This window comes from Lonchura striata, chromosome Z (assembly GCF_050655825.1).
Source record: "Lonchura striata isolate lonStrDom1 chromosome Z, ASM5065582v1, whole genome shotgun sequence".
Classification (NCBI taxonomy): Eukaryota; Metazoa; Chordata; class Aves; order Passeriformes; family Estrildidae; genus Lonchura; species Lonchura striata.
This window is the reverse complement of record NC_140740.1, coordinates 77,282,958-77,303,265: the sequence shown is the minus strand read 5'-3', so window position 1 is coordinate 77,303,265 and position 20,308 is coordinate 77,282,958. Positions and strand designations below refer to the sequence as shown.

Sequence of the window (20,308 nt, the reverse complement as noted above, 5' to 3'; positions counted from 1 at the left end):
ACAATGTATAATGGTCCTAAAGCTCTGAGACCATACTTCCATTGTTATCACATGTGTGGAGGGACAAGCTGATTTCCATGTTCTTGTATGATATGAGGTGGAATGACACACTAGAGAAAGTTAATAGATACTGTCTCTAAGGAATTATAAACAGTATTTCTATTTCCAAACATTTATTTCCAAAACCTCATCAAAATGTATTGACCAGGTTTTGGAAATAGATGAAATATTCCTTTACAGAGAAAGGCTGTAGCTGCTAGGTTTTGCACAGGGTTTTTGTGCTGTAAAGAAAACTGCAGAAAAAATACATAAGTAAATATGAGCTACAGAAAACCTCCATCTAATGGCTGCTGCTTTTGCTACTTGGGGCTGAAAAATCACAACAAAAGAAGGTAAGATTAAAACAATCAGCAGTTGCATAAGAACTTCTTAAGCCAGCATCACATATGGTACATTAGCAATGTAGATGGATTTAATGAAAACTGAGATAAGTACATGCATCTGTCACCAGTCAAACCCACAAAACATTTTCCTCAGAAAATGAAATGTAATGATATAAGCATTCATCTGTAATAGACTTATAACAACTCTAAATGGTAAAAGTAGTGCTGCTTTAATGCATTTCATGAACTAATGCTAAACATACAGGCAATTCCTGTGACAATTGCCTTGAAGAGAACAGATTTTGTGATAGGTCATAATCAAGCACACATCCTTAGATTAAACAACACCAAAGTAGCACATACTTCTGTGAGTCACCTTGTAATGCAAAACTGAGTGTGATTTGTCACACCATCTCAGCCTCCATTACAGCTAAGACAGTAGTGTGGAATTTTTCAAGCTTCATAGGAAGATTATTAAAATGGATAACACTAGCAGGCATTTTAAAGAAAATTCTCATCACTTGCCAAGTCATGCTCTTTGAGGTATCTGCCAGTGTGGGAGGGATGCATGGTCTCAAGGGGGCCTGTGTTTCACGGTCATCTCAGGCAGGGGGCTGCAAAGTTCATTAAATGATCTTATCTCACTGTTGGTTCTGTTCAAAATAGCCTTGATATGATGAAGGATTTATGTTACCCACACTTCAAATAAAAAGTACCGAGGGATGCATTTCATTACTGCCCTGTGACACTGGAGAAGCCACGGCTGCAGTGGCAATATTCCTCGTTTGTGTCACACAGAGAATTTATTTGCAAGAAGAGTACTGCTCCAAAGGTAAGAAAGTATTTGTTTTTTTAGTGAGCTTTCCCTAATAATGTCAACAATAAATGTGTTCGTTCTCTAACTTTAATTCTCACAAGTATATTCTAGGAAAGATGAGAGTGTGAGGAAAATGCCAGGGAAGAGTGCCCAGTTTAGCAGAATTCTAAGGAAGCTGAGTAGCATTGATACAGAAAAAGTATTGACAGATAATTTCCATGTCACAGTCCTGAATAAAACACCAAGAGATATAGCTGTACATTCTCAACTGATGGGCTAATGCTAGCCAAGGTTACACACACACTCACACACACACACACACACACACACACACACACTCACTCATCTATCAAAGGCTTTTAAACTATGATCTGCTGCCTTGAGGCATTTTAATTCAATGGTAGACACCTTCATAGGAATCAGGAAAGGTTTCTCTTGCATGTTTTCTCTGAACTGGATGATCTAATAAAGGACATGAGCCCTGGGCAAAATTTATCTTCTTTGATCCTACACTGAGTCTTCCTGTACTCAAACAACAAAGCAAAGTGCATTCAAGATCCTTGACCAATAAATATTAATTTATGCTATACACTTTATATTATTAATTTAACAGTTCACAGGAGCAGGCTTCAAATGTATCCAGCAGTCGGGAAAGTCTAATGATCAGAAACAACATTTGATCTCATGAGCAAACCACAGCCACTTTAAATATGCCTTAGATACTGAAAATTAAAAGTCAATAAAAGTCAAATATATAGAAAGCTCAGGAGAGGCTCTTGGATATTTATTTATTGCATACCACTTTTGAATACCTGTTCACTTATTGCTCACCTCTGTGGAGCTGCCACCACAGCCCTGTTTGTGTGTGCTGGTGACAGGATGTATGGGGAGGCAGGCAGCCACCACAGAAAACAGATGCAGGGAGTAGGAAAACCTGGGTAGCAGAGGGGGGAAGAAAAGGTAATCCAGGGATCAGTAATACCTGCATGAGTGCAGTTATGGGCATCACAATGTGAAAAAGACATTAAACTATTAAATAGCATCCAAAGGACAGCAACAAGGATGGTGAAGGGTCTGAGGGAGAAGCCCTATGAGAAGCAGATGAAGTCACTTTATTTGTTCAGCCTGGAGAAGAGGAGACTGAGGACAGAACTCGTCACAGTTATAACTTCCTCATGAGGGGGGGAGGAGGGACAGACACTGATCTCTTCACTGTGACCAGTGACAGGACACAAGGGAATGGTATGAAGTTGTGCCAGGAGAAGTTTAAATTGGATATCAGGAGAAGATTCTTCATCCAGAGGGTGTTTGGGCATGGAACAGGCTCCCCAGGGAAGTGGTCACACCACCAGCCTGACAGAGTTCAAGAAGGATTTGGACAACTCTCTCAGGCATATGATGTGACTCTTGGGGCTGGTCCTGTGCATGGTTGGGAGTTGAACTTGATGATCCTTGTGCATCCCTTCCAACTCAGCTTACTCAATCACTCTATCAAATGCAGCTCCAGCAAGAAGTGGAAAGAGATGTTCCAGATGGAACAACAGAGGTGAGGAAACCAACCAGAAAGGTGTTTGAAAGCACAAGTCCAAATCAGTCAGGTTAGGTGGGAGGACTTGCGTGGGTGATGAAGAGGATATGAGGAGAAACTCAATAGATATGGTGCCAGGAAAGGGAAAAACAAAGGGACCTTTCACGGAATCCCTTAGCTGCAGTCTGAGGGAGAAGAGACAGTGCAGAATGGAAGGCAGAAAGTAGCAAAATATAAAAAAAACAGGCATGGGAGCAGAACTAGGACAATAATAAATAAATGGATTACCTAGATGATAATAGAAGTATTGGCTCCTTAAATGTTTTGTTCAAAATCTTTTAAGAATTTTAATCTTCAGCCAGATAACTGCTAAGCTCTCTAGTACAGAAAATCAAGGCATAGAATCAGTTCCCTCCAGTTTGATAATTCCATTGCTCAGATGTCTGATATCCAGAGAAAAGTGAAAGCAGATGAAAAGAACTGAAGCCCATCAGATGAGAAGGACAGAATCAAATATAATACATGGCAATCAAATGCATTGACATTGCTACAGTGTCAATACACTATAGCAGTATGAGATGCAAAACCCATGTAGCTACCACAAGCCTTCTCTTAAAATGTTTGTTTGTTCAAATTTGCTACCAGTGGAAATAATTTGAAGAATAACTCTTCTCCCTATTAGAGAAAAATAGGTTCAGATCCATCACTTCTCACAGAAAAGCAGTAAAGGATTGTGTGAATTAGGAGAAAAGATAATGGTTGACTAGAGATTGCTACATACTGTTTAAGTGAAATCATTTTCAAATATTAAAACTGTTTCATTTACCTGTTAGAAATAATTTGCTAGATGCACACCTGTAACTCCTACTAGCATTGCTCAGTCATGTGTCAGTATGGCTGTCATTTTCATACACAGAAAATTCCCAATATGTGGAGAAATCAAATTAAATTGATTGAAATTTATACCCAGAGAATAACTCCCTGACTGAACACACTCTGGTAAGAGCATGTGTTTCAAATTTTGCCAAACTAGGAAATACTAGTGGCAGAATAAATAATTTACCTAGAATTCCCTCACTTCATAGCAAACTCCAGATAACACTGTTTGTGAAAGAAAAGCACAGATTGGTAGCAATGCTGAACTGCAAATGAAAATAAAATTGTGCAGTACACATGGGAAGTCACACATTTTTGCTGTTGAGATACACTAGTGAATTTTTGGAAGAGACTGGTACAGTTGGGGACTTGTGAGCACCAGAAGACCACAGCAGCCTTCCACATCCTCAGGCTGGTGCTCCAGACCATCTCCTCCCACACCTGCTCACAAACGAGGCAGAAAGGAAGAAGATGCTGTGACAGCAAGATGTGGGAAACCTCTCTCACAAGTTGCTCACAAGTGGCACTCATAAGATAAACTGCACTGTGCAGCATGTCACACAAACAAAAGGGTACAGGGCATTATATTTAGTGCTCTCTTCTGCCTCTGAAGAGTTTTAACCAGAGTCTGGAGACCCAAGTTAGACTTGAATCCAGTATGCTTCCCTAGGCAGGATCTCAAAGGAAGCATCAGTCAGTCCTTTGAGATGTGAATTACAGCCAGCTGCAAATGCAGAAAATAAATGACATATCCTAGACCCAAGGAAAAAGAGGGAAATCATGAAAATGATCACTAGTCTTCTTTTCCAAAATCAAAACATATTTCTGATTGGTTTTACATCAAACAGTACCATTAGCCTAGACAGTATTCTTTCCTATATATATAATTCAATTTTTATCATTCTATGCATATATAATAATAATAGTCACAAAGCATGGTCCAAGTAAAGTCAAAACAATAAATTATATTATTTCCAGGGAAATGCATAAGACCCTGAAAACTCTGACTGTGCCTTTTAAGAAACACCAGAAGGAGGAAAAATATCTCTCCTGACTCATTAAAATTTTTATAAATTTTAAAAGTACATTTCATATAACAATGTGTTTTACTAGAGGAAGAAAATCCACACTTTTCTTTACATTCTTTCTTCTGGATAAGAAAGAATTTTCAATTCTCTACATGAAAAAGTGTTTCTGGTGGTGTAGTATTTTCTCAAAAAACAGTGAATTTTAGCCTCAAACTATTGATATTTTTTCTTTTACATAGAAATTGAGATGTCATATCAAATTGATCTTACATTCCTCTTTTGTTCTACCAATATAATTTCTGAGTTCCAGCTAATAGTACTAGTGTCACAGCTTCCCCAACTTTGTAAGACCTCCTTTAACTAATTGAGGCTAGATAATAAAAACCTGCTCTAAAATTATTAAATCTAAAAATAAGCAGTCATCATTATCATGCATTGGACAAAGCCTTCCTAGAGGTTATCATGTCATTCCTTTCATTTGAGAGTGCCTACATGTGTCCATTGGCTTGCAACCATGCCTCTGTCAGAGAAGCTTACCAGAAAAAGCCTCTCATTATTTGTCTCTTGAAGAATTGTCACTGGAGGCTTAAAAAAGCTTATTTAGTCCTAGCTGTGGCAGGGCAGTTTAAGTCAGAACTAACTTCAAGGTCTATAAAAGTGCATCACAACTGCCAGTGTGTTTCAATAGTACATTTCTGCTCACCTGTTGCATCTGACTGAGATTATTTCTTCAGGCTGCTTTGGAGGCCACTTCCATGAAATCTTTTCCATTTTTCTCTTTCCCTATTAAATGAGGCACCTTATCCTAACTATTCTGAATGAGGCTTTGAGGCATGAAAGTAAACTGCTTCCAGGTGATAACTGCTGCTGCGAAGTCATGATACAGGTTTAAGTCCTGTTACATTCTGAAAACAGCTGAAGTAGGAAAGAAAAATATGAGAGGTAGAGAAATAGTGATAGACTAAGTCTGATATCCCTGACTGCTCACATGCACTGAAAGTTTATGGTTTATATAATGGATGGCAGGACAGAGGTGAATTCAAAAATCTATGCAGGTGGTGCATAAAGGCAAAAGAAACTATGTGAGTTATTTCAGTGGAGGTATTGTGCAGTTCCTACAATCACCATGAACAGACTCAAACAGATAATTCAAAATAGAGGTAATTTAGTATAAGGTGATTCTACAGTTCAGAGAAACAAATGCTGGCATTTTTACATATTGTGTTTATCAAGGACATATAAGGACATATAATGACGCAGAAATTCTGATGTGTTCAGTAATTTTGATCCTACTTGTACATATTTGAGAGTTCTCCAGCCACAGGGGTAATGAAAACAAAGAATATTAAAAACTAAGGAAGAGAAAATTTGGCACCAATATATCTGTATGTTAAGCCAATTTAAAAGATTAGGAAAGAAGAATGACTTGGGCAACGGTGTGCCTGATCAAACACACATAAAGAAAATACCACAGATCACAGACAGAGAAAAGTAGTAATTCCTGTCCCTGCCCCACCTCACACACCTGCAAAAAAAAGGAAAAAAAAAAAAAAAAAAAAAAAAAAAAAAAAAAGATGCCCCAAAAGCTGTAATGGGTAGTATTACACACACTTTGTCATCTCAACAGAGTTCTAACATTCTTGTAAATACTGTCAGCACCAGAGGTAAGTGAATAGCAGTGGAAAGTACTTCTGAATATCTCTTTTAGTGGCTTTAAATTTTTTCCTTGTGATTTTTTTACTGTGGGGGAAGATGTTAGAAAGGCACATCTATAAAATGCATTAAAACCAGTACCGAGAACATATACAATCAAATCAGAAGGCATAATATTAAATACCAGTAAAGTATATGTGTATTCTGAAAATATATGCTTGAGCTCAATTACACCTCATAGCAATGAGTTCCATAATTTTGACTTGTTCAGGAGTTATATTTACCCACATATATCTATATAGATGATATAGATATATAGATATATAGGATATAGCTATAGATAGATATAGATAGATATAGATGAGATAGATAGATATAGATATAGATATAGATTAGCTATAGATATAGATAGATATAAATATATATATAGATATAGATATAGATATAGATAGATAGATATAGATATAGATGATATAGATAGATGATATAGATATAGATATAGATATAGATATAGATATAGATATAGATATAGATGATATAGATAGATATAGATATAGATATAGATAGAGATGATATAGATATAGATAGATTAGATATAGATATAGATATAGATATAGATACAGATATAGATGATAAAATATGCATTCACAGTATATTAGATAGGAATTCATAATAATTCAGAAGGCTGAAGGTATTATGCTTTGCTACCTCTTCTGATAAAGAACCCTGAAGACATTATTTCCTGGCAGTTTATATTGGAGCCCCAGGTATATAGGGGAATTTTTCTTCCTGCACTCCAGAAAGAATTATTCTTAGAGATTAACTCCTAGGTTGGAAAGTCCTTTAGTTTTACTTAGATGGCTTTTACCATATCTTTCTCATATCACTGAAGATTACTGCTAGTACACAAAAAGTTTAAAAGCATAGAACTGCCACCTGGGAAGAAATATTTGGGTTGGCATTGATATATATGTGGATATTTATAGAATACATATATTTTATGAAAATATGCACATGTATCAAGTGAACTTTTTGACCTGAAATTGGTTACCCCTAGCACAGGTGTAGGTGTTCAGCAACACTCACAATTCCCATTACAGACTAATGTCAACAATTATACATCCAGCTATAATTTGTTCAGGACTGGAAAATATGCTCAGTAATTCCTTTTTGCAGGAGTGGGGCTCAAGCATTGCGCTTCTATTATTTGGAGGCCATGAGCTGACATATGAAGTCTTTACAGGGAATCACAGGGGAGTTACAGGGAAATCTTAGCAAAAAGGGGACCTCTTCAAAGGCATTGATTTTGTCCTCTGCTCACGTAGTTTTTATAATGTGTCTGTCAATTTTTCACAAAACAGCCAATTATGTGAAGATTATCAGTTCCCAGTTTTGTTTTTTCCTATGATGCCTGGCAGGGGGAAGGCAGCAGTTTCTTCAAGCTCTTCCAAGCTAGTCTTGAGGGGCTTGTTTACTATCTCTCTATAGCTCTGATTAAAATAAATTACAAATAATTTCCATGAATTCAAACAATGCATGAGAGAGCCCTAAATACTTGTTAAAAATTTAAATTATCTGGAAAATATTATAATGGGATGTTCATGCAAAAGCACATAGCAATTTGAAAGACAGCATGGATATACTAATTTCATATTTAATGAAGTTTTGAAAGTAATGATATAATTTTTTGGCTGCAATGTGGCATACAGGGAATTTACTGTTAGCCCACAAAGAGTCATTCCGAGGCAAATATTCTTTCCCTAGGATAAAATTCACTCCAGAATTTATTTAAGATAACATTAACTAAAGATGAAAGTACAGAATCCTCACAGATACAAGAATATATTCAATGAATTTGAATCTATTTGAAGAAGAGGGGAAAATAATTAGTAAACAAAGTGGATTTTGCAAGTCAGCATCTTGTGAAATTATGTACATACTTATATATATATAAATTTTCTACATTTCCAAATAAGTCTAATCTTATAATAAGGCAAATCATCAGAACAATAGTTACTTTAAAATTTTAGAGACATGAAAATAATGGGCCAAAAAAATTCTATTTAACATGGCATTTTTTTTTGTTTGTGGGCACAGTAAAAAGTATTCTAATTGCTAAATTACAGAATACAAGAGCACTGTCCTGATTGTGAACATAAACATCATAGTCAGATGGAGGTGAGAGATATCTTAGGTACACAAGTAAGAATTCAAATCACTGTAGACAGTATATCCTCAAGTGTCAGAGCTAGGAAAGAAAAGCTTAAATAATGAGTCATGCCCACAGTTATCCTGATCCTACAAAAAAAAGGACTGTGTGACCCTAATGAAGGAAATCCAAAATATCAAGAATCTGCTTTAGCATGAAAACAGATGAGGAACTGGTACCTTATCATAGAGTTGCTTCAAATTTTTCCTTTAGTGAAAATGAATAGCCAATATATGCGTCATGAAGTGCGGGGCTGTGAGACCAGTGACCTGAGGAACTTCTGGGAAAAAACCATCGAACAGCAAACTCAGTATCTGCAAAATGAGAAGGAGCGTCAGCGGAGAAGCGCTCTGACAAAGTGGGTACTCTGCGTCCAGAAAGCTTACTTGAGTTTGCATTGCAATTATTTTCTTTAAAAAGTAATACCAATACGTAAGTCATGCAATGAAATCTGAAAGTAATTTAGATTTATAGAAAATAATAAAGCTTCCCAAATTAGGATGTAATGCCAATGTGTTTAAGCTATGACTTCATACGACAGGAGAATAATTTACTCTTGTTCCATAAATGAGTCCAAAGCATAGAACTTTCTGAAATTACCAGGGCAATATTTAACAGTTCAGACTTGTCTTGAACATAAAGGCTTCTGTTCAGGGTAAAGCTAGCACAGATGTTCACCTGGCCCACATTCTTACTCTGTGGCCTTGCTTTCACTAGCAAGTAGTTTGAATTATTTAAGATTGTTCAATTTGTGTACGGTAAATCCATTATAAAGCAGATAATCCAAGCACACTGACGTAGGCAGCCACCATTCACAGCCATATCTCCCTTATTCAGTCACATTCCCCTTGATCAGTCGCTGTGAGAAAGAGCAATCTGCAGCAAGATCAGCACAGTTTTACTGCACATCAGCTCTCCATAAGTTGAAGGCATATGTGAAGATATATACTTTTGTTATTTATTATATTTTGTTCTGAGGTCATCCAGTTGGAAAGCAATTTTCCAAAGCCTTCCTCATAGCTTTCCTTGCATTGATACTTGAAAAATTAAGAGCAAGGACAGCCTTACATTACTAACCCTGGATGAAGGAGCACTAGAATTATTCTCCAGCATCTTCTATCCATTTGTGACTAACCTAATCTCAACGCTTCAACTCCTCAGCTGGGAAATTCCTCTTTTCTAAGTCTTTCTGTGGTACCTAGATACTATCAAAAAGAAAATAAAGGGGTGCATATTAAAAAAAGCTACCTGGTATGGATCAAGCTGCAAGATGTGCAGTGTCTCCAAGCTGATCAGGACAGAGGAGGAAGGAGGCTGGGGAAGAGCTGGGTGATGTGAGCCAGGGAGGGAGGCTGGGGAAGAGCTGGGTGATGTGAGCCAGGGAGGGAGGCTGGGGAAGAGCTGGGTGATGTGAGCCAGGGAGGGAGGCTGGGGAAGAGCTGGGTGATGTGACCCAGCAGATGGCAGCAGGCAATCTCCAGCGCAGGTAACAAACCACTGCACAGGCACTCGAGAGAGGGCACACTGGAGGTGGAGATGAACCACAAAGCTCCAGGTGATCCCTCACTGGGATATAAGAGCTTGTCCTGAAGTATCTGAAGCACCTGAAGCTTGTCCGGAAGCAAAGAGCTCTGAAGGGGAAGGAAAATTTGCATGACAATTGGGAGAAAATACCAAAGAACACCATCAGTGGAAAAGATGAAGAGTATAAATCCATTCCATGTAAAATTATGGGGAAAAGCTGATCCATGTTTCTGTCCCTAGGCTCAGAAATGAATGGATGGAGAGACTGGAAAAACGGATAAAGATGTTGAGGACCCAATCTGAAGACTCATCCAGCTGAAGAGCCCACTCTCATTACACATTTGGGGGAAGATAAATCTGTTTTGTAGGAAAGTATGATGTAAAAGCCGAAATCAATTTTACTCTGTAGCTTAAATGAGTTATCATTAATTAGCTGTCATTGTTTGAAGTTACATATGTGAAATGTCAGTTGTTGCTTTTAAGATTATGCATCTGTCCCTTCATTTGATAAATGGCGAATGTAACACTGAAGTATTTAACCCTAATAAATCATGGTTCACTGAGACATAGATGCCTGGGAGAAGAGTTACACAGCTGTGCTCTGCAAAAGTACTTTCTCAACATTTTAGGTTTCTATATGGACTGACTGTAATGTAATGAATTTAGATGACTTAATGAATAGTAGAGATTTTATATTTTTTTTTTTTGACAACATAGCCCAGTGCAGCCTAAGGAATATGGGACATGCACAATGTTACCACATCCCACAGCACTAGTGAAGCCCAGACTGGTGGGAGCTACAGATCCTAGATGCCATGTTAGAAGTCACCTGTTAACTTGTTACCATATATGTATTGATAAACAGACTTTGCAAGACAGCTACAAGAGCTGCCTGATTAACCCACATTAACTTAGTCAACCCCTATTGGTTAACTTGAGACACTCTATCAGCACTGGTAGAATGATTTTAAGCTCTGACACTGTTTCTGGTACCTGACCTGGCTTGTCTAGAGGTGGATTGATACCTCTGTTTCACAGAGCAGCTTGGTGCCCTTTCACAGCTGTCAGTCATCATAAGAGACAAGCAAGTTCTTTCTTCTAGAACCTTTTCCCTCTAATAAGTATTTATTCCTTAAAAACCAGCACTTTCAGAATTTAGCCATTTTCCTCTTCAACATTTGTCATTAGTAAAATATGGTTTTTGTTCCCTTCCTAATGCTTCATTACGAAATGTGGCATTTCTTCCAAAAATATGAAAACATTTCATTTGGCTGGTGTAATCGGATCACTTCCTTTTTAAGGTGACTGCCTTATTGTCACCAAATGATTAGGGTAATGTACTGCAAGATGGGCTAAAAAACTCTTCCCCGAATCACTTAACTTTTTAGTCCCTTTTTATAAGACTCTGGTAATTCATATTGTTTCAAAGCAAAGATTTGAAATACCAGGGAGGTTAAAAAGAGAACAGTAGAAGGACTTGGATTTTTAAAATATTTAGAAAATCTGCTCTTCTTAGAAAAACAAATTGAAATGTTATTTTTTCCTTCTTTATCTATCACATTTAAATCCACTTTTGTGCATCCCAAGCCCAAACAAAATTTATTATGTGAATTTGATCATATAAATAATGTTTGGAAAGTCTGAGGAATTCATAAAATCATGAAAAGAATTATGACTGGAGCACTAATTCAGAAATCAAGGTGTTAGCAGGTATGTCCCCAACCTTAAGAGCAAAGTTTGCCAAATGATAGAGAAAAGCTGCTAAGCCCATGTTCTTTGGCTTATTTTTATTCTTAAACAGTTTTAAAAGTAACATCAACTGTGAATATGAAGGATCACAGCATAATTAAAATTAAGATGTGCTAAACAATCATCAGATAGCACCAAAACTTAATATCAGACTTTAGTAAAAAAGTAGATTTCTTTGAAACTGTCATTTAAGACATTTCAATTCCCCCATCCCCTGTCTATGCTTGGTACTTACTGAAGCTCTAGTCCAACTCCATCATGAAACAGTTTGGGGGTTTATATTATTTTGGCTAAAATTACAGCTTGAACTGAGCTAAGGGAAACATTTCCCAGTCTCTCATTCATTGTGTAAGTTATGGCACAAACACGGAGGTGCAAAACAGGGAGCCAGGGTTGGTTGTTTAAAAATTAAAGCCATAGCCCTGGAATAAGCTTTTGTTTGCTTCTTACATAGTTTAGATCCTTCTTACTATTCCTCTCATAAAGAAAATCAGAATGAGGAAATACCATAGACAGCTGGGAATAAAATGTGCCAGGAAGAGACTTTCATCCCAGTTCCTCATTGTGTATGCATGGTTATGTGTTCACTTAAGAATGCTCTGGAATAAGTCTCTATCAAGCTAGAACACCCTAAAGTCCTCTTTAAAATTATGAAAGGGGACTTATTTTTTACAGGACACATCTATTCCAGCTCAAAGCAAGAGGAGTTCTGAAAATATGTTTCCAGAATTAAGCCACTTTCCTTTGAGTTTTGTAATTCCATCTCCAGTGTTTGGATTAATTATTTCAGGCTCATTTTCCACAGTGCTAGGTTCAGGACTTTGGGCCATGTTATCTTCATTTACTTAAATACTAACAACATGTTTTGATACAAAACCCACCAGGGTAATGTAGGGGTAATTACTTAAGAGTTTTGTAAGTTACCACACAAAAAACCAATATGTATTCAGAAAATAAATATAATCTAGAGTTAGTGAGAAAAAATAGTGTGAAAGCATAAAAATTTAAATCTAAATGTCAAGTAGAAATCTTAGCAGAACTTGGAGCAGACTCCAGGATAAAGTGGTTCTGGCAATTTCAAAACAAAAATATTAATCTTTTCTCTACCTTGAAGGTCACAAGAAAAATTTAAAGGATGCAAAAAACAAAACAAAATAAGAAACCCCAAACCACTGCAATATCTGTGAGACTCGGAAATAAGCCATGACATTATAAAAAAGGACTAGAGAAACATCACTGTGGGACTGGAAAAGTCATAAACTAAAACCTGATAAAATCAGCTGAGTTTTATATAATCATTATGGCTAGAGAGAATGCTTAGATGTTCTTCAGACAATTTTCCACCAATATGCAGTTTCAGAGCAGTGCATTATTCAACTAAACAGTTTAAATTTAAATGCTTATAAAATAGCTTCTTGAATACACACTTCAAGTTATTTGATTTTGTTTTTTTTACCTGTCCAGATTTTCACATTGCTTTTGAGTGTAACAGCAAGAGATTTTGAGTTGTACCAACCTGATTTTATTAACTTTGCAATTAAAATGTGGTAGATACTTGCTTATCTCCCTAGCTTTCATTATTTTGGCACTCCTTTGCTTCATCCTGACACTGAGTAGCAAGAAAATGCATGTTACTTTCTCATTACAAATGTATGATACAGAACATTTTGGAAAAGCTTGCAACAGTGACAAAAATTAAATGCAGTACAACTTTACCATTCTCTGAAGTAAACACTAAACACTCACCACCCAGCTCCCTTTAAATAGAATTTATGGTAAGTATGCTCCATGTTAGCACAAGAGTGACAGATGCTCCATTTTAGTCATATTAATGATCCTTCCAGTGTATGGATAAGGCTGACAGCTGTGAAGAATGACTCTGTCAGTAACTTAAAACACTTCTTAGCAGTTTAGCCCAAACTGAGATAGCTTAAATATAGTTCTTCACTCAGGAATCCTTTCTGCTCAATGTCTTCCTTTAACCAAGGATCTCCTCTCTGTAGGCCTCTAATTAAGGAGCAAATAAGCATGGCACAGCCACTGCAGCCAGATTTTGATTTTGAACAATTGTCACAGGTCAGGTAAAAGAGAGATGGTCCTACAGCCCAATGCAGCATCACCTGGTAGGCTGTCTTCAGCATGACACCCACAGGTTTGGTGCTTCCTATTACACAGCCACTTCACATCTGTGCAGCAATGCCTCTTTGGGCTTCTAACCACATTCATTGGAGAGAAAACTGATAAATTGGCCAGCTCTGAGGTGCCTGAAGTGGCCAGCAGTGAAATAAATCCAGCATACAATACCAAGTTCACCTCCAATGTTCTGTGTTTAGTGTAAATTAAGTCCAGCCGAGTTGTTTTGCACTCTAGAAAAGCCTACAGGTTACCTCAGAGACTTTGATCCCATACATAAGCAATGTGAAAGATAATCCCAGGCACATAGAGCTCGCTGTGTAAACAGCACAGAAACAGTGGAGAGGGAGTGGAAAGATGGGCCAGAGCCAGGGGTCAGGAAAGAGCCATGGTACCCATGCTGGGTACAAAGTCAAGTCCAGTTGCTCTACACAGATAACATGATCCACTATGCAGCACAGTAGCCCAGCGCTTCAGCTAGAACTGAAATCCATAGATAATTTCCTCTAACAAACAGTTCTGAGAAACAGAAGCATCTTGCACTGGTCCAGGAAAGATGCCATAGCTGTGGTAAAATATACTGCATGTCAAGGGAATTCATGTAACTTGATTCTCACCTCAAAAGTGCGGAGGAGCAAGATAGATATCATTGGGAAGAGAAGTTATGGACTTAGATGTAATGTCTTAAAAGGTTTTGAGGAGATTTGGTGATGGCCTAATGTTCATTGCAGCTTTTATTGTTTCAAACTCATTTCTCACCCTTCCAGGTTCCACATGGAGCCTCTTCCAGGTTGGTGTCAGCCAACCCATGTGCATGTTAACCACACATGATCTGCATCATTGCTCCACAGAAGTTACTTCAGAGATGGGTGTGGACACTAAGTCAGAGCATGGTGTGAGTTTCCCTATACTCAGATAAGACATTTCCACATGATAAAAACTGTAGCCACTCTCTTCTTGCATGAAGACAACTTGGTTTGAGTCAAACTGACTTAACAGCCTACAAGCAGGACCGATTATGGAGTTCTGAAGTTTCAAGGCTGATGAGAAATACTCATATACATTACAATATGTGTCAAAAATATAGATAGCTTTTTGAATGGCCTTTGGATTTATGGGTCTGACTTGAATTCCCCTCCAGATGAGAATCCCATCATTCTGAGAATTGCCCTGTATCAATACAGGCTGGGCGCTGTCATGCTTGAGAGAGGCCCCACCAAGGAGAATTTGGGGGTACTGGAGGATGGAAAAATGAGTCAGCAATGTGCATTTGCAATCCAGAAAGTCAGCTGCAGCAAAAACAGCATGGTCAGCAGGGCAAGGGAGGGGATTCTGCCACTCTCCTCATTCCAGTGCAAGCCTACCTGGAACACTGCATCTAGCTCTGGGGCCCCAGCACAGGAATATATGTTAGAGTGGGTCTAGAGGAGGCCACAACGATGGTCACAGGAGTGGAACACCTCTCCTATGAAAACAGGCTGAGAAAGTTGGATCTGTTCAGCCTGGAGAACACTCCAGAAAGAGCATATGGCATCTTTTTAGTATTTAAAGGGAACTTTTGAGAAAGATGGAAGGAGACTTCCTACCAAGGTCTGTAGTGACAGGACAAGGGGCAACAGTTTCAAACTGGAAGGTAGATTTGGATTGTACATGATAATGATTTTTTTTTTTTTTTTAGTGAGGGTCATGAGGTACTGAACACGTTGCCCAGAGTGGTGGTGGATACCTCATTACAGAAAGTGTTCAAGGTTAGGTTGAACAGGACATTAAGTAGAAGATGCCCTGCCTGTGAGAAAGGAGTTAGAACAGATGATCCTTCGAGACCAATCCAGCCAATCTATGCATCTATGATTCTGTGATTTTCTGATTCTATAATTAGAGCAAAGACAGCAGAGTGCCTGCAGGAAGAAGGGAAAATCAAATTACAGTAGCCAAAGACTCTGTTGGTGAGCCTCCAGAGAAGACAGCTGTGCTGCACTTATCTCACAGATCTTTATGTTTAAGCTTGCATTTGCAGGGCCATTCTCTGTTGACAACCTGCTGTCTATTGCTGCTGGTAGCCATTTGGAGAGTGAGCCCTTTACAGGAAGGGTATATAAAATGCTGTCAGAGGATACCCTATTTACACTTCATAACTTACTCTGCTGCCAGCACAATTATTTTCTAATGAATAAGTATGATATCTTCAACCAACCCTACACAATTCACCCTAGAAAATTCATCCAACTTTTAGGATACATGTTACTAATATAAGCTACCAGAGCATTACTCACAAGTGAAAAACTCCCTCAGCCTTTCGTCCTTTTCTTGTAACCATTTTCTTTTTTATGAATATAGTGCACAAGATCTATGTAGCTGCTTTAAAAGCACTGAACCTTTCCCAGAGGCTTGTTTTTATTCCCATCTCACTCCTTGCACATATTCCTTTTTACAATCTCACCACTGTTCTGTGTCAGAGGATTCACTGCAGTAGCCCTGATGTCAGAGGTCACTGGAGAAGTTTACTCTGAGATTTGAGTGCTTTGTATTTGTGACCCTTTGTGCCTTCTCTGCTTCAGGAAGAAGAATGAAAAAATCCACCAAGCAGACTAATAGCAACCTGCCAACATTCACTGTAGGAAATAGAGCTGGTTTTGAATTGCAAAATTGGTAGAGACTTTTCAGGCACTGACTGACTGCTTTAAAATGCACATACTATCTCTAAAAGCAGGAAGCAGACACCAAGTGTTTAAACAGTTTTTCTTCTCTTTATCCTAGGATAAGGGTTTAATACCAAATTCTATCCGAGAACAAATTTTTATGGAGGAGTAATAAAATCTTTTGAAATGATGGGATTATAATAGAAATGCTGACTCAGCCTTACCCATGGACAGGAAAGAACACTGCTGGTGTAATTATTGAACACAGCCTACCATCTTCATGGTGCTCTAAGTCAAAAGGAAAATGAGAGGTTTTGCATAATACTGAAAATTTATAAGGGCTTTGCTGTTACTCTAATCCTACACTAACTAGTAGTTCATTTAATGTCCAAGTAATGTGAATGAAACTTCATAAGGTGCTTAAGGTTATTATAATTAGAAAGTTAAGACCAGTAGCCAGGTGGGGGAAAATGCTATCTCTATTTGACTTGATTTACCTAGATTAAATCTGGTTATCAGAATATTTAAGCAGTGTTTCATGATTGAGATAGTCTTTTAAAGCAAAGGCATGGGCAGGCTATTGAAAAAGAAACATGAACTGAAATCAGCCTATAAAATCCTCATATTGTTTGCAGGTTATTAATAGGCAGTACAACACTGAAGGCCAAATCTTGGGATAGTGTCTTTGCCCACAGTGAGCAGCCTCAAAGATGAGGATCAGCTGAGTCAAAAGCAAGAGCAGTGGGACTCTGTGGGTTGTGGAATGGTCCCATGAACTGTATCGTCTGTCCCCCAAAAAAGGATCTGTGCAAAGGGTTCTTCAGTGATCCCTAGAGCTACACATGCACACTTTTGCATACTGAAATGGCACCAAAAGCCCTGGGCACCTGCATTTGGAATTCATATATAACACAACAGCTCAAAGTCTGTCAGATTAACAAGGACAGATGAGTTAGATATACAAAGGCTTTTATACAGCTCTTGGGGACCTCCTGACCTGAGAGAATACAGAGACCTTTTATCCCAACCAATATACAGTGTGAAAAGGAGCAGCTGGACTCATGAGGATGTTGTACAGCACAGCCCCTCAACAAGTGAGCCTGTTTGCTCCATGAATGTCTCTCGGTTCCCAGATATTTGGTTATTGCAGGATTCTCAAGGAGAGCTTTGCTTTGATTCTTAAGGTTTCACTTCACTGAATAGAAATCTTGGAGAGCCAGAAGACCAGTCTTTTCCTGAAAATTCCTCAAAGCAAACTCACAGGATGATCCATGGACTGCAATTTAACAAGTGAGCAGGCAACCACTACTTGACATGAATCTTGCCCTCCCCTCTAGTCTACTCACCTCCCTCCTCATGCTGGCAGAGCTGCTGGGGAGGCTGTGCACTGAAGCAAGCCAGAGGACACATCCAGCTGAAATAAACATATATACATATATTTCTTCTCATGTGGTTTATGGCAGATCTGCTTCCTGATGCTATTCTCTCCCTCGTCACATATTTGCACAGGAGATAGAAGAGTGCCAACAGCATGGCTGATGAAGACCAGAACTGAAAAGTAAATCCTGGCCAGTCAACACCAACTCTGATCTGCCCATGCCCAACCTATTTAACATGTTAACTCACCAGTCTGTTTCAATAAAAAGTACTTCATTAATAACTATTTCAGATCCACCCCCCCTCAAAAAGGTCTCAAACTATTCAAAATGAGAATTGTCACCTCATTCTTTTACTGATAGGGAAAATAAGGCAGGGAATAGTTGTGTTTAGGGCACATAACCAGCTGGTAGTGTAGCTTCGATATAGCTGAAGTTCTGTAGAGCACACCAGCCTTCCATCCACAGGAAACAGAGCCTGTTTGCTAAACACAATCACAATGCATAAAAATGGCCAAAACATTGCAAACTTATAGCATGTATGGCTTTGGCTCATTCTAAATCACATGTCCCAGAACTATGGTTTACTCCATTCATTGTTTCCTAGCAAATCTGTCCTGGACAAGTTCTTCAGTTCTCTTTAAACTTATGTTTCATTCCCATGCTTAGATGGGGAAAAAACAGCATCTTCACATTATTGTTTTGCAATCTAAGTCCTCCAGATTTTGCAGGAAAAAACAAATAAAAAAATAAAATCCAGCATATATACAACATAGAGCAAACAATTCTTTGTGAAAATTGATACAGGGTGATTTTTTTGAAGACTCTCTATGGAACAGCTTAGTTGGAAACTCATAGTTTTGGGCACCTTCTGTATGAAGAATTTATTTATCCAACACCTGTTCACATCAAAATTCAAGAAAGTAGCCATCAAGTCAGAGATTATTATATTAAACAAAACAATCCTTCTTTACATAAAAGTTATGAACACCACACATTACTTTTATTACTATGATGGCATTGATCTCTTCTTCTATAATTTGTTTTGGTTCAAGAGCAATATTTTTTCAAGAAAATGGAAATAAAACTTCTCAGCTTCACAGTTGAAATTATCTGAAATAGTCTTTGCTTTACCTGAGTAGCTTGGCTCTCAGGAGCGAAATAGTCTTTGCTTTACCTGAGTAGCTTGGCTCTCAGGAGCAAAAGATTGCCTTGTAGTGTGATACTAATGTAAGGGTTTTCTATTTTCATAGCTTCAGTTGAGCTGGAAAAGTTATTTAACTAAGTATGATGTTACTAGTTTTTCCTCAGAACACTGAAATGTTCTGAGGAAAATGCTGAAACTCATCTTGGACTTCTATCTCATTTAATTTGATCTTTTTTTTTCCAAAGGCTCAGGAGACCCAATATGCTGAACCAAAAAATTAGATTAAGACATGTGATAAAACACAGCAGTTACATGACCTGAGCTGTTTCCAAAACCTTTGTCATTTTAGCCTAAATGTTCCCCTAGATGTCCAAAGCTCTTCTAATGGACTGCTCAGAATTGGCCCATCCTAAGTCATCAGGCACTTCACTCATGCCTCAGTCAGGCATGAATACAGGCAACACAGTAAACAGGACCAGTGTGAGCAGCATATTTCTCACATGTGCCAGAAAGAGCCCCACTCCTGAAGAACATAGTGGAGACACAATAACAGCTTGGATAGAAGGGATTCTGAACAAACATACAAAGAAAAACCTGTCCATTTCATTAGCTGAGGGCTATGCCTAACAGTTATGGCAAATTCTCAAATATGAGAAGATACAGATTTTCCTCACCAGATTCCTGACTACCTCCCTGTGGGGGAAAAAAAAAAAAAAAAAAAACAAAAAAAAAAACCTCAGATGTTTCATTGCATTTGATTTCAGTTTTGAAAAAAAACAGATTCACTGCCATGAAACTGAGCATAGGTATCTATGAGAAATATGTGGAAGGAAACAAGCTTTCCTAAACCTATCAGTTGCATTAAAAAAAAATCTTTGCATCATTATAATATACATACTAGGAAATTGATGGAAGAGGACTTCCAGGATCTCCTAGAAGTCTCACAGCTTAATTTTAAAATGGGTCACAGCAATTTTATGTCCCTTACAGCCAAGAATCCACCCTACCCTTCTTCCCTTCTAAGCACAATCCTACCAATAGTGGTATGACAAAACCCCAAAGAGAGGTTTAAGCTATTTCAAAAGTCCAGGCTGAGATCAAAAAGTATTAGTATTAACAATCTATGATGGTAGTGTTTCATATTTCATAGGCCATTTTCTTTCATTTTGTCCCCTCTTCATACAAGTTTTCAGCTCACTTGTAACAGCTGTTTTTCATTAATGGGTAAACAGCAACTTTTTAATCA

The 20,308-nt window shown here is 38.0% G+C and overlaps 1 protein-coding gene across 1 annotated transcript; it reads left to right on the top strand.

Annotated features, from left to right (window-relative positions):
* The first annotated feature begins 1,055 nt into the window (after positions 1–1,055).
* Positions 1,056–13,329, top strand: LOC116184579 (protein FAM240B-like). The gene is made up of 3 exons (XM_031507323.3): positions 1,056–1,215; positions 8,708–8,852; positions 10,259–13,329. Exons 1-3 carry the CDS (start codon positions 1,071–1,073, stop codon positions 10,335–10,337), a joined length of 369 nt encoding a protein of 122 aa, XP_031363183.2. The 5' UTR covers positions 1,056–1,070; the 3' UTR covers positions 10,338–13,329.
* The last annotated feature ends 6,979 nt before the right edge of the window (positions 13,330–20,308 follow it).